This window comes from Limulus polyphemus, unplaced genomic scaffold (genome assembly GCF_000517525.1).
Source record: "Limulus polyphemus unplaced genomic scaffold, Limulus_polyphemus-2.1.2 Scaffold2628, whole genome shotgun sequence".
Taxonomy (NCBI): domain Eukaryota; kingdom Metazoa; phylum Arthropoda; class Merostomata; order Xiphosura; family Limulidae; genus Limulus; species Limulus polyphemus.
Genome location: NW_013668238.1, coordinates 15701 through 34038, shown reverse-complemented (window position 1 = coordinate 34038; position 18338 = coordinate 15701). Strand labels below are relative to the sequence as shown.

The window sequence follows — 18338 nt, the reverse complement described above, 5'->3', positions numbered from 1 at the left end:
GTTTATATCATTTTTGAAACAAATATTCAGAGGATAGTGAGTTAGTTATTGTTTGATTTAGCAATGAAATATTGAATAAGACACTCATTGCAGTAACTAAAGTAGAAGATACTGAGCTTGTTAGTATCTAATTCAAAGTTGAATACGGTACCTAATAGGCCAAGATATATTGTACTGAGTTAATTACCTTGTCATTTGATATGAAGAAGTAGAATAAGACACCTCATAAACATACAGAGAATTGTTTGTTTGTTACTACCTGATTTAACTTGGAGTATTTGAATAAGTCACCTCCTAAGCATACAGGAAATATTTTGCTCATTATAATCTTATTTAATGTGAGAGAAGTTGAATAAGACATATTCCAAATGTACAAAGAAGAGTAAGTTCATTTTTTTTCGTAAAGAAATCTGAATATGGTTCTTATTAAATAAAAACTAATATTTTATTGTGCAATCATCTCTAAACAACCTACTTTTTTGTACTGGCAGTATGAAGAGTTGTGAGTGATATTTATTTAGCTGAATTAACTGATGCTATTGTTCATGATTAAATGTCAATGTGAAAATGTTTGAAAACACAAAGTAGGTCACAGGTAGTTATTCTGGAATGTTTATTACATTATAATGTTAACTGATATTGGGAAATTTCTGTTAACAGCTAGTGAAAGTATGCTAGTTAAGCTGATCATTTTTATTTTGATCTAGTATTTGAGTTTTTGAAATTTATTCTAGCATCAAGGAAAAGGAAATATGAACTAGGCTAATGGTATTTACTAAAATATGATTTAACTATATTTTAAATGCTACAACTAAAATATAACTAAAACTTGTGTTTTGGGTGCTATCATATGTGTAACACATGATCTTATTTCAAAATTTGACAGGGAAAGTGGTTATCTTTATAATTCTTTCATACATCATTTCAATTTAAAACAAGTTTATGTACTACAATAGAGTTAATTCAAATATCACAAAGTTTTCAATGTGTTTTTCCTCAGTTTTAAATGTAGTTTCATTTTTCATTCCTGTTTTTGTTTGATCTTGACAACATTATCCTATTAATTTCGTCTGACCATTTTAGACATTTCACTTTTTAGCTTGCTATTCTTAGTGAAGTCTTAAATAGTAATTTAATGTGTCATTATTAAGCCAAATTGAATATATAATGCTATGATATAATTTTTTATTAAAACAGACTTAGAAGTTGAATAAGCTGCTTAAACTTAAAATGTAATAAATTTAAAAATCATTAATGGTTTTAAATTCTGCAAATTATGGTTATGAATAGCCACAGGAAACCTTTACTACATTTTATGATATTGTGCTTGCATGTTCTTTTAATACTGAAGGATCTTTGGCTGTGTTATGACACTTAAATAGTAATTGTGAGAAATTTCATTTGATATAACATTTTTTGTGAATATATTCATATAATTGCTATAAAAAAAAAGAACTGCAGAAAGATAGTTTTTATACTTCAACAAACTAAACTGTAGTAAGAAAGGTAGTTAATATATAACTAAAACAGTATGTCATATGAAATTACCATAAAGCACCTTACTTTATAAAAATATTTAAACAAAAACGTTTTTTTTATCTTGAAGTATAAATTATTGGTTAAGGAAAAAATTATGAGGGATTCTTTTTTTTTTCAGCTTTATCTTCACAAGAGGAATGCCAAAGTACCCCAGCTCTCCTCCATGCTAGTGAACCAATGGTTATGGCTGAGGGGCCACCACCTAGTGGAAGTCTTACAAACTTAGCAGAGGGATATCCTCGTTTGAGCTTGTCTCTGGAAGAGAACGGTCTTTACAAAGTAAGTAAATAAATTGAGTGTTTTTAAATCATAATGTTTATGTTTGTTAATCATATGATTATTAAGATAAATTTAGAGACTATAATTAACTTCAAAATGGCCTGGCATGGCCAGGTGGTTAGGGCACTCGACTCGCAATCTGAGGGTCGCGGGTTCGAATCCCTGTCACACCAAACATGCTCACCCTTTCAGCCGTGGAGGTGTTATAAAGTGATGGTCAATCCCACTATTCGTTGGTAAAAGAGCAGCCCAAGATTTGGTGGTGGGTGGTGATGACTAGCTGCCTTCCCTCTAGTCTTACACTGCTAAATTAGAGACGGCTAGTGCAGATAGCCCTCGTGTAGCTTTGCACGAAATTCAAAAACAAACAATTAACTTCAATTATCTAGTCGGAAATTTTGATAGTAGGACAGTAAACGAATTTGTGGCTGGAAAAATCAAAGTAAAAGTATGTAGAATATCTGATTTACAGCAGTGATACAATTTCAAGTTCAAAGTGGAACACTCTTTTTTCCATTTGAGACTGAATTTCTGATAAGAGAGTTTAAACTTTTCCCAAATTTGTAATGTCATGAAAACAGATATAGATAACTTTCACAATATTTATTTACCACTGGGCAAAATAAGATGTTTTTCTACTCACTAATCTATAAACTACTTTTGTTAACGTGACATATTTTTTCAGTTTCATTTGGAACTTGGCTTTATTTAATTAGCTATGTAACTTTGCCTTTGTGGAAGTAAGTTTTTTTTCAGCAATATTTACAAGTAGGCCTGATGATTGCTATATTGCATTACTTCTGTGTAAACAAAAGAAAAAAAGAGTGTGTTTAAATTTACTTTTCTTAATAGCTGTTCATCTTGCACTATTCTTACAGTGTTTTAGATTTCTGAAAACTTGTATACTCTAACCTAATTTTACAATGTTGACCCTTTGTGGGCCGATGACCACCTTTAGGGTGTCAAGTATCAAATGTTTAAAATGTAAGTAGAAATAATAATTATAACTATTTCAACCCTTTTTCAGTCCAAAATATTCTTGAATTTATATTTTTTAATATTTACTTCATGTGATTTGCAAAGACAAATTTTATAAGTGTTCAAACTTATATTTTTGCTCAGCTCCATAAATTCTTGCCTGTAAACAGCTCAGTTTTAAGAATTTTTCTGATCATCCCAAAGCTTAGGCTTATATTTGCAAAGAACCTATTACCCTTGAGAAATAGTTATCAATGTTTGTTTCTCATTTGATTTTTGCTTCACTTTACCTGAATTTTATTACTATAGTTTTTTGGGTCCTACCCTATTATAACTTTACAGAAGTTGATTGAACAACTACTAATGAAACTCAGTTTTCAAGATAGCAACAGGCAAAGTTTACTACCATTGGATAGAGCTAATTAAAAATATTTATATCTTTATAGAGTGAGTAAAGTGGTATGAAAAGTAATTTATGGTTTTGTGGAAAACAATTAAATGTAGAAAACAATAAGAGAATGTAGTGAGAAGTTTAAAAGACTTGAGAATGAACTACAGATATGGGAATTTTCTTTAGTGCCTTTAAACATTATTTTTGTTCCTGTAAATTTTTTTGTGTTAAATTACATTTCTTTGATAGCTATGGAAAGTTTATTCTGCAACAAAACATTGAGTTAGCCTTATTAGGCTTAGAGAGTACAGTGGGTGATGCAAAATATTCTTATGAATAAAATGTAACTCAGATACTTATTTATTGAATGTTATTATTAAGTTTACCAAATTCAAATAATGCACATAAATAAAATAACTTACAAGTTATTAAAAAATAGTATATTCAAATCAAACCTCTGAATACTAAAGTCTTTCTTTGTTGAGTTTGAAGTCATGCTGTAAACAGAAAGTGGCTCAGACTTTCAGAATGTTCTTTACACATTGCAAAGTATGTGTCACTTATCCATAATTCTCCAGTCTCCCATCTCCTATATTACTTGTTGTACAAACATCAGTGGATCATGCATAAGCTCTGCTTTCCTGCCATTATTTAGATTTTCTTATTGACAGTTGTGCTGTTAACTTTGCAGTGATGTTCCTTCTGTTGCAATCATTTTTGCACATTTTAATAACATGGTTTTTATCTTACTTATGAAATTTGCCTGTAGTGTGCAGTATAACATTGTAGCTGTATTGTAAGCTCTGATTGTACAATGTATTCATGCCATTATATATTGGTATTCCTGGCAGATATCCCAATTGGACACTTAATTTGCATGACACTTGAGATTTTCTTTTGTGTTTTTTTTTTTTTGGTTAAGGTCAATCTTTACCCGGGTTTTATCACCTTCAGAGACTATAGAGCTGGATTTGCTAGTGCTAATCCCAATAACACTTTTGGTGGTCTCTCTCTTTTTTTAATCTCAGGTTGTGTCATGTGAGATGACTTAGTACTTCAATCTGTTTTTATACTGATTATTTTTAATCAGGTTTACATACCTACTTTGATGTCTTCATTACCTACATGTCTCACTGATATTGTTTCTATTACCACTTAGCTCTTATGTTCCTTTGACACTTTTGCCTGTCAGGCTGTGTTGAAAGTAATTTGTGTTTTAATCAGCTGACCTCCATGTATATGTATATTTTTTAAAAAGTAAAAATACATTACTGCATTTTTGTCTTAGTAGGTATTTTATTTTAACTTGTTTCGTGTACAGGGGAATCTTGTCAGCAGGGTTTAATTATGGTTTTAGCATTTTATTATGGTGCTGGTCATCATTTCCTTCCAGAGTTCTGTGTATGATGTTTTTCAATGCTTGCTATATCTGCTCTTACTTTTTGTGTGTCCTAGCATCGATGTAAGCAAGGTGGGTCTTTATGACTTACTCATTGACTATTTGTTCTGGATGATTCCTACATCCAAACTTTTGAACATCATATCATATTTCCATTCATCTATGGATCCATAGCCTCATCAGATCCTTCAATTCAATTTTACATTCATTATCCTCTTCCAGTTTTGACTCTTTATTTTTATTTGATTTTGGATGTAGAAGATTCAAAACGTTTCTACAAAAAGGGGATATCAATGTTGTACTTCATGTTTCTCATGGGTTTTTACTCTTACCTCTTTGTGGTTACCAAGAAAGCAGGAGATTGGAGATTGATATTAGATTTTTTTCCATCTAATTTGTTTTCTAGAGTATTCCTACTTTCCTGCTGGAATCTACGAGGATCATATGAAACTTATTGGATATATCAAAAATGCTTACTTATATGTCCTGATTCACCCTGTTCTCATCACTATCTTTGTCTTCCACATTGTAGAGCAGTGTATCAGTTTATGGCCCCTCCCTTTTCAGTGTCGCTTTGGCACCCCATGTCTGTAAACTAGTGATTATTCTTCTACATATATCCAATATCGATTATCATAATTACATGGACGATTGTAGGGTTCCTGATCAGTCTTTAACTCGTATTGAATTGACCTTCCAATTAGCTTCTTCGCTGAGGTGAATTATTCATAAATCTAAGTCTCAGCCTATTGCCACTCAATATCTAGAGACAAATAAAGTTAAAACTGCATAGATAACAAAAATAACAAAATTAAATAATAGATTGAACAATTGCTAAGTTTTGTTAAATTCTTTTATTAAAAGAAGGATGACATTTCGAGCTAACAGTTTTCATCAAATCGTACAGTTTACAACAAAAGCCCTCTCTCCAGGGCTAGGGTAATATGCTGAAGGGAATGGAACTATCATCTTCTAAGATTTTTGTAACATTCTGTTGGAACTTTGATCTCCGTAACATGAATGTCAGTATCTATTTCATTTTGGATTTCATGTTAAATCTTTTCTAGGAACTTGTCACCTATCTTGTCTGGATTTGCAATCCCAAAAAATTTTGATGTGTATAATTCTCCATTTGCCAAACACATACTTTTTGAGTTTGAAACAGTGGCGTCTCTTTATGTGCTAATTCCCATGAATCATGCATACAGGAGACACTGTCCATGATACTTTGCCTCATTGTGGAATCTATCATCAGATCTGTTGTCCATTAAATTCCTCCTACCACACTTTATTACCTTCTAATATAGCTCATTTGTGAGTTTCCCATTATAAATTCTCCTGTCCTTCTTCCAGATCTTGATCTTTTCACTAGTATCTCTCTCTCCAGGGTTGGGGTAATATTTTGAGGGGAAGGGGGGCTGTCATCTTTCTCTCCTATAGTCTTCTAAGATTCTTGTAACATTCTGTTGGAACTTTGAGCTCTGCAACATGAATGTCAGACATTCCCACCCTTGTTTTACCACTGCTATGTTTTAGTACTTATAGACAATTGGATTGCAGTGGCATATATCAGTGGGCCGGGTGGGGTTCAATCTTACAGTGTTTGTTTGCTGTGGTCTCTCTCTCTACTTCTTTGACTACATTCACATCATATCTTTCTCTGTTCTGGTATTTCATTGACTGTGCTAACAGATCAGTCATCCTATGCTTGATACTTTTGCAACATCAATGCATCATCTTCTGATGCTTTACTGGTTTCTAGTTCTGGGTCCAGCTTCTCTAACAGTGGATACTTTGAGATCATCTTGGAAACATGTTCTTCATATTTTTTCTCAGGTATTGTCCCATTGTCTGGTTATTCTTACTGCCTTATGCTGGCCTATTCCAACATTGTTTCTACTACTGTCATTTCACAGGAATCCTATTTCATTACCTTCTTTATACATCTTCCACAACAACATTAATTATCTTCAGCTTCATGGCTGGCTGTTATGTGGTCCTTTGTTAATAAAGCTGCCTTCTCTTCTCGGGTAACTTGATTGTTTTCATGTTCTTGCAGATGTTCCTTCCTAGCTGTATACCCATCTCATTGATATGTCTTTAGGGGGTTTTTGCCTATAAAAATATGTTTCTTGTCTTTCTTCACCTCCTTAGTAGGTTACCTCATTTTTTTTTCATGTATTTCTTTCATGATTGAGGCTAATCTGCTTCTACTGCAGGCTACAGAACTACACTCAGCCATTTTCAGTTTCTACAGAAATCGTATGCTTCTGTCTACTTCACTTTTTCAAGCTTTTTGATTAAGTTTCCCATGAGTACCTAGACATTCTCATCAGTGGGATTTAAGTGTGGTCTTAAGTTACCTGGTTTCTCCTTTTGAAATTTTTGCAACATGTTTACTCTTTTGCCTGAAGATATATTTTCCCTGGGATGAGACCATCAGAAATTTTTGTCATTGATACTTCTCATAATCTTTTTTCTTTTTTTTTCAGAAGAGCTCTTTACTTTGCTAAAGCCTTTTTATCAGAGACTTGGACTTTGGGTGTTGGTCATAACTCTTTTTCTCCTTTTGTGCTACCTGCTCTGATTAATCCAGATTCTCCTTCTGTGTTTTCTACATCAGGGCAGGGTTTTTTCTTCATATATTGCAAAAATTGAATATTTTTGGGGGAATCAACATCAGTTGTTTATACCTTATGATGATTCTTGCTTTAAGCACATTAACAAACTGGCTTGTGCAGCTGTTCTGTCTTGTTTATCGTAGTGTTTCCAACCACCTTAAACATGAATTTCTGGTTACATCTAATCATGTTTGTTACTTGGCTGTCTTTGGCCTCTTGGTTTCTCTCTGTCTTTTAGCAGACATTTTACAGCCAGCATGAGAACAAATCTTAATACTTTTGTTTTGCTATTTTGCCTTAATCACATTGCTATATTTTCAGTTTCAATTTGCCATTTATTTATTCTCCAAATTTGATGGAAGTAATATCTTATAAATTTTTGTATATTCTGTTCAACACCCATTACTAAACATTTCCAGAACATCTGGGATTGTGACAAATTTTGACTTAAAAACAAAACAAAACAGTACAAAACAAAAAAGATAAAATAAATATATCCAATCTCTTCTTATGTATCAAGAATCGATATTTATATTTTGGCAATAAAGTTAGAAAGAAATGAAATAAAACTTTGTATTTCTGCCATTGTTTCACCATTGCAGCTTCATCAAGGCTAGTAGTGCAAGAACTATTGTATTTATATTGATTTGTCCTGTACAGACTTTTGCACGTTTTTTAACCTTTATATTTGTCCTGGGCAACCCTTGTATTTCTATATTTCCCAACACCTCTCTTTGCAATTCTAGGGGTATCTGAAGCTCAGAAATTATTTGATTATATACAAATAGAAAAATAGTCATGGTCGCTCCTTATGTGAAACTTAGTGTAAGGATTCATCCAGTCAAGACTCTTACATGTTTTTATCTTTATTTATTTAGTTAGTTAAGTTTGATGTCACCATTGCACTGTCCTCACATGTTTATTATATACAGATTGATTTTGTCAAAGAATACTGTTAACAGAATATTGTTACCTAGTCTGAACTATAACCATTTTGAAAGTTTCTACAATGCTTTTTATGACCTATACCCAAAAGCAGAGACTATTGCAGTTGGAAAATAGAGTATTAAAATAAGTTTGTTTAATAGATATCAATCAAGTTGAAACTGATTAGATATATAAGATGACACTTTCTAATCAACGTTTAAAAAATTGAAATTCTAAAACAAAAGGAACTATTTTGAATGTGTTTTTTTTTCACAACATAGAAAATGATAGGATAACTAGATAAATTTACACAAATTTTTTCAAGCTTTTACTAGATGCTATTTAGTAAGTTTGTTCTAAGTTTCACACAACTTAGTTAAGTATTTCCATTGTGAGCAGGAAAATAAAAGTATATCATTCCAGAAAAGGTTAAATTTTTTATTGTTTTTACTGTCAATCAATCAATAATTTAAGCTGGTATAAGCAGTGACATTGCCTACATGTAAGATTACATAAGTTGCTTGTTTCTTTGTTTAACCTGTGAGGTATATGTACATTCAGGTCCATGCTCAAATGTTAAGTCAAAACCTCATTGTCTAATTGTTTATATTGTAATACTGTATTTTTTCTTTATCCGGATAATATTTTTGTTAATATATTTCTTAAGATGTAAAGTACAATACTTTGATTTATTTAATGACACCAATAGGTATTTGTTTTTGCTCTGTGGAACCTAACATTACATGAGATTGCTGAATCTTTGAATCTACCTTGTATAGTGTTATGAGGTCATTATCCCATATCACCATTTCTTTGGAAAGTTGTGATGTAAAGTATAATGTTATTAAACATACCAATATTATTCACACACTTAAATTATTTTAGGTTACTTTATTGGCGATTGAAAAAATAACTTAAGAACCCCATAATTAGCCTGTTACTGTTAGAAGAATGTGAATTACATTTATTTTTACTTCTACTTTTGTATAACCTATGAACATATTCATATATTTTGTCTTGTTCAGTGCTGCTTTTTAATTGTTAGTGTTTTGTGCTTTTTTCTATTTTTAGTTTCAATCACATTTCAAGATGTAATTTCTATGCACACATTTCTGATTTCAGGAAGAAGCTTATGCCTACCTTAATTTGTAGATCAACATTAGAGTTAAGCTTGCATTAACATGACATTATTCAGGGGATGTTCATGCAGTAGCTCATGCATTAGTCACACAAACTTGAATGCAGCACAGACAGTTGAGGTTGTTAAAAACTTTTGAAATTCAATTAACAATAGAAGTGAATTGCCAAAATATTTCAATAATTTACAATAACTTTTTTTGGAATCTTGCAAATAGCAAGTGCTTAATTCAGCTATTTGTGATACAACTGTAGAGCCTTTTAATGGCAGATTGAATTTATTTCCAGTTACTCAGTAGGTATTTAAATTCATTTAACACTAGAAAGTTGTTTCATTTATTCAGTTTTTCCATAAAAATAAATGTTTGCCTTATCTTCGTTCCAAAGGCATATCTTAATGTTATTTGAACATGTAGGTGTTCTTGATCATGTTACTAGTTATAACCAAATAGATAAGTAATGTTATTTTCTGGAAGTATCTTTACTTATTATTGAGAAATAGTAAACTTATCTAACCGACCTTAAATAATTCTGTCATTAGTCATTAGGTTTTCATTTATGAGATCTTTAAAGCCTTGTACATCAAAATGTTAACATTGTTATTTTAATCACAGGAGGGGTAAAGCTTAATTATAACAATGTAAATATAAACAATTTAAGATAGGGGTGATTTTCTGTTAATATGATATTTCTACTTTTAGGACATTGTATGTAAGTTTCAGGTATTAGAAATATCAGTGATATTTTGTATACTGTAAATTAACCATAACTAGCATAGAAGTTTTTAAACTGACGGAGCCATAATAAAAAACGTTTATCTTAAACCAACTGTTTTTATTTGTGGACTAATAAGTCATGCTATACTTCACCAAAATGGAGTGTTCTTTTTAGTCTATATTGTGATTTTAGTTTCTTTAACTGCTACTTGTTATAGGATAATCATCAGATAATCTATCAAATTTGTTACCAAGAGATTTGCCATTCGTGTTCATGACTTAAGTCATCAGGTTTTTCTTATCAAAAGCCCCTTGTTCATCACATAAGCCAACAGGTTTTTTATCCAAAGATATTTTGTTTGTTGAATTGCTGTTGATTATATCAAGCTCCTTGTTCATCACATTAGTCAACAGGTTTTTTATCCAGTGATATTTTGTTTGTTGAATTGCTGTTGATTATATCAAGCTCCTTGTTCATCACATTAGTCAACAGGTTTTTTATCCAGTGATATTTTGTTTGTTGAATTGCTGTTGATTATATCAAGCTCCTTGTTCATCACATTAATCAACAGGTTTTTTATCCAATGATATTTTGTTTTTGGGATGGCTATTGTCAACAGGTTTTTCTACCCAAAGTCATTTAATACACAGAATTACCATTTAGTATAGCATCTCCCTTGCTTATTTCTGAAAGGTGGGATTTTATGTGGAGATATTATATACAGAGAATTGATAATAATATATAAAGTCTCTTGTTTATTACTGAAGTGTTTCATTTTTTGCCCAGAAATATTAATTACAGAGAATTAGTATTCATTGTAACAAATTCCATTATTACTAAAGTTGTTGAGTTTTTACCTGGATATATTGTCTAAAGAAAATAACTATTCTTTATCATTATGTTAAGTCCCTTTTTTAATTCCTAAGTAAGTATTTTTACATGAAGATATTGATATTTACAAGGACAATTGCTTATCATTGTATGAAGTCTCTCATACATTATTTAAGTGTTCTCTTTCCTTACTGTAGATGTTATACACAGAGAATTCTTATTCATTATATAAAGTCTTGTTTATTACTGAAGTTTAAGTTGTTGTTGTTTTTTACCTAAGATGTTATAGGCAGAGAATGTCTGTTTATTATATAAAGTACCTTGTTTAGTACTTAAGTTGTTGGGTTTTTAACTGGAAACATTATGTACAGAGAATTGCTATTCATTATATCAAGTCTCTTGCTCATTATTTAAGTTTTTGGGTTTTTACCTAAGACATTTTGGATAGAATATACAAATGTTTTGAAATCTATAGTTTGCATTTACATCTGCTAGGTGCTGCTTAAAAAATACAGGCAAGCTAGGATGTGGTTGGGCCAAAACTCAAAAATGACAAAACAAAGTTGAATTGTATAGGTCATTAATTTCCAAACTTTTTTCATTGATGACACCCTAACTCACTTAATTGATCTGTGCAATACACAGTTTGGAAAACACTGGTATAGGTTTGTTATGTTCTATAAACATTGTAGAATTGAAAGAATATTTAAAAGAAAGTCAGCTGAATTTTGGAAAGAGAAACACCTGGTAAAATGTGATGAAAATGCTTCTTCCTTAAATTCAAAAGTAATTGATGCTGATGATCACAAGATAAGAAAGATCAAGAACTGCAATGTGATTAGCATCATTTTGCTTGGGCCAGAGACTACATTTTTCAAGAAATGAAATGTCACCTGATGTGACTATGAACGTTACATAAGTTATATTTTTAAGAATACAATCCTACATTAGTAGAGATTTTAAATTTTAAGAACTGTACTCTCACAGTGTAGTACACTGGATATTACATCATCTGATAACATTTAATGCTAGGATTACTCCCTTGACTTCAAACAGTCAGTAATTGTAGTCCATGTATTCCACATCAGAATTTTGTGTAGTTGGAAAATTATGAGCATTCCCAGGTGTCATATCTTCCCAGTTCCATCCCAGTTATTGTTTGCAAACAATGTAAGCACTGGATTTAACTTTTTTCATTTACCATCTTTGAAATGCAATAAACAAATTCTAGTGTACTTGTTTACCTTCCTCATAATTACCAACTTCTCATCTGCCCATCTTTCTCCATTGGAAAACAAGAAACATACATCACTCATCCACATAGATTTCACAAGAACTGTATAATTGGTTGATTGCAACTGGGTACATTTTGGGAAATTGGGCATAAACCATAGAAAGTACCCCCCACTCATTAATTCAGACACTTCACAAGAAAACATACCAGAGGTACTTAGTAGAAATGAACATAAACAATGGATTTTGAAGCACATGTATTTCATTATTTATTATTTATTACATTGAGTTCCTTGCTCAGTAGCTAGTTATTTGGTTTTTACATGGAGAAATTAAGTAAAGAGAATTGTTATTTGTTATATCACATTCCATGATTATTACGCAGACTGTTAATTTTTTTACTAGAAGATAAATATGTACAGAGAATTGTATATGTTATATCAGGTGTTTTTCTCTTTACTGAAATTATCAGGATCTTCACCTGAATATATTGCAGTGGCTTATTATGTTTTTAAGGATCTGTGAATAACATGTTCTACGCTGTATTTTAACAGAAAGTTTCCAATGGTAATAAATAAACATTCTCTTCAGAATGTTTTATAAAGATTTCAATTTTTTATAATATTAGGCTAGGAATAGATGTTCAATGTAGAAAAACTAGCAATGTATTTGAAAGTCAGAAAAATATTTTAGGAGATTTAATGTTAAAAATTATTTGTTCTGCATATTTTGTGTACAGTTTTAACTAAAAAAAAAAAGAGCATATAGTAGGTTCTCCAACATGTGAAAAAACAAGGAAAAAAGTTAGAATTTTTAATTAGTCCACATTTTTTGTTGTGAAGAGAAATGAATTCACTGGAAAATGAATATATTATTCAAATTAAGTAAAAACAACATTCTGACTAAATGCATATTATCTGTTGATGTTTAGCATGTGTTTGTACAGTGCAGTACTTGCATAATAACTATAGTAAAGTTTTGAATTTATAATTTGCATGATTACACAATAAGTATCTAACCTTGCATGTACGTATACAATAGATGCCTGTCCTATATTTTTAGGCTGATTCCCCGCCTTCCCTTGCTTACACTGAGGATCTCACATTGGACGAGCTCAAGATTGTCAATCGTTATGCCGAGAGCACCAAATCTCTTTCATTCCTGCCACAGGTCCATGAGAGACAGACAGCTCGCATGAGAACACGCTCTGAATGGTTTCTTAATCCCTCACCATGCCCTTCCCCAACACCTGTTCCTGTGCCTCTAGAAGTGGAAGAAATCACTGCTGGTGCTGCCAAGGTGAGCAAATGTATTTTGAAATCATGTGAAACTTACAGGTGGTTGGTAGCACACTGGATTATAGCTCTTGAATAAAAAGTAAACAGAAATTATATAAAAAAGGTTAATTTGACACAAAGAAGGTGCTTATTAAAGGTATTATTAATTGAATAACAGCGGAATAATATTAAACCTATTGTTAAGCTAATTATTCATACAATGCTTAAATTCTCACTTACATTTTAACTTCAAAATTTTAATAATAATTTTTTTATCTGATAAAAAGGCTTACTTTTCCAACTTTTATGATGACTGAGAGTGATAACATTTTTGTTTGTTTTTTTAGTTTGTTCATTGATTTGTCAAATCCCTCATTTTTAGAACTTTATGCTTTTTAAGTTTGTAATTTATGTAATATAAATGTATATCATGTGACAAAATGCCCTGGTTTGTGTACTTTTACAAAATTTATTTTTAGGATATGTAGGCAGATTGTTCAGTTTGGAATAACTGTTTTTTCTTATTAACATGATGAAAGGCACCATAAAGATAATAATATTTTAGAACTTGAGTTACTTGATGAGAAAGATGTTCATTGATTTTGATAAAATGGTGAGAAGTTCTTCACATGTTGATTGTCATGCTAAAAATGCATATTCTTTCCAAACTGAAGGTTTTTAGGATAAAACATGGTAATAAAGAAATGCCAAGTTTTCTGCAATGTTGTAGAGTGTTAGCTGACTTCCAAACATAAACAAAAGGAAGTCGTTTTAAAAACTACAGTACATTGTTAGTCTACGTAAGTAAATCTTGAAACGTGATTTAAGAAAAATGTGAATAATTCATGCAGTACAGACATCTAACTATAAAGAAGGTGGTTTAAGGATGTTATAAGAATTTGCTACAGATAATCTGAGGGTGTTTGAAAAATGATACATTACCTCTACCATTATATTATGCTACTTTTCAAGGCAATACCAAGATTTAGAACTGTCTTTTCCCATTCTTTCTCTATTTCCTTTCTCTGTTATGAACTTACATGTTGCTGTAGCATTTATCTCATTCTTTGCTGAAGTATCTGTTAACTAATGATAGTTTGCAGCATGAAACAATGTGCATACTGCATTATATGTCATCATAGGTTCTCATTGGCACTCTTAAAATCAACATGTCTTTTTTAGTGTTTGATGGATTTCCTTTTAGCTCTACTTGCTATAAATCTTTAATGCATTTTATGATTTCATCTATTTAAACTCTTTTTTTTCCTCTTCTCAATATAATCTCATTTTGTATGATTTTTTTTTGGTGTTACAAATTTTCACTGCAACATACTTAATTGGAAAAATTTCTTTCAATTGTTACTTCATGTCTTACTTTATTGGGAGTACTTTGACTCATATCTCAGGTATATCTTTTGTAAAAAATACTTTAGTAACATATCTAATTTTGTATGTACAGTAGTGTATGTTGAAAAATAACTTGCCGCATTTCATGAAAGTACACTTTGTAAATTCAAAATTTTAGTCAACATTATTTCTTCAATACAGGGACAATCCAATGGAATGATTCCATGGATTTTCAGCTAATTCTGTTGGTTTATTACTTAATTTTAAAACATAGCAAAAAAATTTGATACACAAAATCAGTTACAAGATTAAGCTCAAACATAAAAGATATTTGTGATTAAATACGTTATTGCCATTATAACATAAAATGTACAAGAATGAGCATGCTAAGAAACCTGTTAACACAGTTTATTATTCTGATGGACTATGAAAATATTGGATTCAGGATGAGATCATGATGAAGTTACCATTTTTTAAATATTATACAAATGCATGCTTTTGTAAATTGTTTTTAATCAAGATTTTTTGCTAAAGTTGGCAATAAACTAACAAAAAAAATTAAACTTTTTCAACTCAAGGTTCTGAAAACTGAGGAAACACAACGAGCCTCACTTACATCATACTTATCATCTGGCTCGGTAGCTGGAGCAGCTGCTCCTTCTAGTGCCAATGAAAAACAATTAATTCGGAGAACCTCTAGTAAAGAAAAAAAACTGATTCGACGGTCATCAAGCAAAAACAAGCAAGACAAAGAAAATGGAAAAGGTAATGGCAGCAAACTATCCACAAGCCACAGTAGTGGAGCACTGTTTGCCACAGATTTGGCACCTGAAACAAGCTCCTGGAAAAGTGGCTCTGTGGTAAGAGTAGGATCTTCACATGGCATAACAGACCAGGACTGCACTGAAGAAAATGTGCACACCTATCATGTAACCCTAACGTACAAACCTCGGATATAGCCCTCATCCCCAAGTTGACTTGTAAATCAAGTGATTTATGTCCTGTGAGTTTCTTCTGTATAGCCCTTGGTTTACTTTGTGTTTAACAAGTCACTACTGTTGTTTGGTGTGCCATTATAAAAAATATTGCATCATAAACTTCTCTCATTACTCAGCCAAAGATTTTTGCCATTGTATGTTTGTATGTCTACCACTTGACAAGAAGTTTGTTAAACTTTTTTTTGAATTGTCAGTTTCACAAGATATTAGAATTCATGGTAATCTTTTTATCACAGTTTGGTAACTACCACTATAAAAGCAGCTGTTTTCCTGTTTGTGTGTTTTGTTTTGTTGTAACAAATAGTATTTTGTATTATGTGAAATGGATTTTTCAAGATGTCAGAGTGTAAAATTCTGTGATCTGTTACTTTATAAACTTTTGGGCAAAGAAAAAGTTTTGCGAGGATGAAAACTGTTAAATTTGAAAATATTGAAATCAAATGTGCCAACTTTCAAAATTAAAATATATTAACAAACAAAACATATATTCTCCAGCCTGTATTAGAAGTTAAACAGCAAGATGTATTTTTATTTTATACACATTAAAAAAAAATTTACTGAAATTGTTTTCATTCTCATGCACTTAAAATTTGAAAAAAGCCCATCCCTGTATTACTGCTGTAGTTAAATATAATTAACATATTCAAATAATATTTATATTATATTTATGTTAACATAAACAAAACTGGGGGTGTTCTATCTAGGTAAGTCTAGGAAATCCTTACTTACAAGTAGTGTTCCCTCTAATTTTATCAATATATGTGCAGAATGAATTTTTCCATGTGCACCAGTATCAATGTGCAGATGTGCGCTACCAGTTTTTATTTTATTATTTTTTGGGAGGGGGGGGGGGGTATTTTTAGACCATCAACCTTATCAGATCATTAGGCCGCTTTGCAATGCTACATATTGGTTATATGGGCTTTAGGCCTGTCGACTGCAAGGGTCATTAAGGCTCTCAATGTGTTGAGACTCCTCACCATTACTGAGGATATGTGTGGCTGAAATAATGGAGTGTATGGCACTTGATTGGTTGTTTTGTGGCTGCGCAGCTTAGAGGGAGCACTGCTTACAAGGTAGCTTTACTGATTCAAGAGTATTTAATTCACCCAGTGTAGAACTGCCTTAAAAAAGTATAATAGGAATGTAACCAAGAGAATAATATTGTTGGCTAACATTACTATATAAAATAGTGTTGAAAATAAAATGTAAAATAATTTCTCACAAAAATATTTTTTTATTTATTTTTGTTACCATGGTAACATAGTTTAGAGCAATAATGAATAATGAAAACACTGCTGATAAATATCATCTTTTAGAGTGCAAGAAATATTAATCCTTTAAAAGTTCAACTGTTCTTAGCAAGCATAGATTCCTGTGTCCTTATACAAGTTTGAGAACCACAGTTTATCAACTTTAACATTTTTTTTTCAAGTAAATCAAAATAGATATTATGCCATAGCGATGTTCTTAATCCAATGATGAGTGAACATTTTTCTAAGACATGTTAGATAACAGTTTATATGAATTTTAGTAATGTCTGGGAAATGTTAAGTAACAATTAACTTCATTTGCATTATTAGAATATTTGTTTGGGCAATATTTGTTAATTCCACTTGCTTCTGTGATGTTCTTTGACTTGTTAATGCTCCTTTTCTTTAAAAGCTGTGGGAAAGTTTTAAACTGATTCAGTCAAATGTGTCTTTAAGACTTGTAAAAGCTAAAACCAGTTAATTATATTAACATGCTCTTCCCTCTTTAGTACTTCTATATTGTTCCAGCTTGTTGTACATTATTATTATTTTATATGTAGAACTCATAACTTCTAAGCATGTGTGATGACATCTATGAGAAAGCCCCCCTGCTCTTTAATATTTTTTATATTTTCTTGGAAGTGGAAATGTGTGAACTGCTTAAAAAATTACATTTTAGCATTTCATACTTTTGAACTTTATAATTTAAATCATATACATGTATTTTGAAAATTGTTTATATGAGTAATATCAAACATAATTCCTGTTAAGTATCAGTTTTTTTCCCACCAGTCACAAAGAGTTTTCATTTTAATATATCTCTCATTTACATAAAAAATAACTCATCAATTAAACTGGTAAGTGGTACAATACTTTAAAATAGTAGGGTAAAAAATATTCAGTTTTAATTCTTAACATTTTCATATTTGAACATGCTTATTCTTTTTTCAGGAGCAAGAATTAATTATTTCAAGTTTATTTGTGTAAATTGTGCTTTTAATATAAGAAATAATTTGGCATATTTCAGCTACAGGTATACATATATATGTAAAATGTCATACTAGAATTAACGTTTAGTATGAACCCCTATCAGGTATTTGTGTTGATTGGAAATCATTTCTGCCCGGGTCTCCTTAAAGATTTTTTGAAATAAGAGGCTAGAGGTCTTGATAATGGCTACCTGTATACCTGCACCCACCAGTTAGATAAAAATGTTTGTTTTTCTAATGATGTGATACTTGGCAATTTTCAGTTATCACTGGATGGCTTTTCCCTTTGCTGAGATAAAAACCCTACTTTTATTAGTTATTTTTGCATCATAAGAATAAAGATGTAATAATATTTGGTATAAAAATCAAGAACAAAATGTTTAGTATTTCAAATTCGATGACGAGGAACCCACTTTGAGACT

At 31.1% G+C, this 18338-nt stretch overlaps 1 protein-coding gene across 5 annotated transcripts in view; it reads left to right on the top strand.

Annotated features, from left to right (window-relative positions):
- LOC106467480 overlaps positions 1 to 17704 on the top strand; it is a 144928-nt gene extending 127224 nt beyond the window's left edge. For all 5 annotated transcript variants that reach the window (XM_022395676.1, XM_022395674.1, XM_022395678.1 and 2 more), the window contains 3 exons: positions 1658 to 1818; positions 13115 to 13351; positions 15255 to 17704. In XM_022395676.1, the coding sequence (XP_022251384.1) occupies positions 1658 to 1818; positions 13115 to 13351; positions 15255 to 15635 (779 nt within the window). In that variant the 3' untranslated portion in view covers positions 15636 to 17704. The remainder of the gene's footprint in view (positions 1 to 1657; positions 1819 to 13114; positions 13352 to 15254) is intronic.
- The last annotated feature ends 634 nt before the right edge of the window (positions 17705 to 18338 follow it).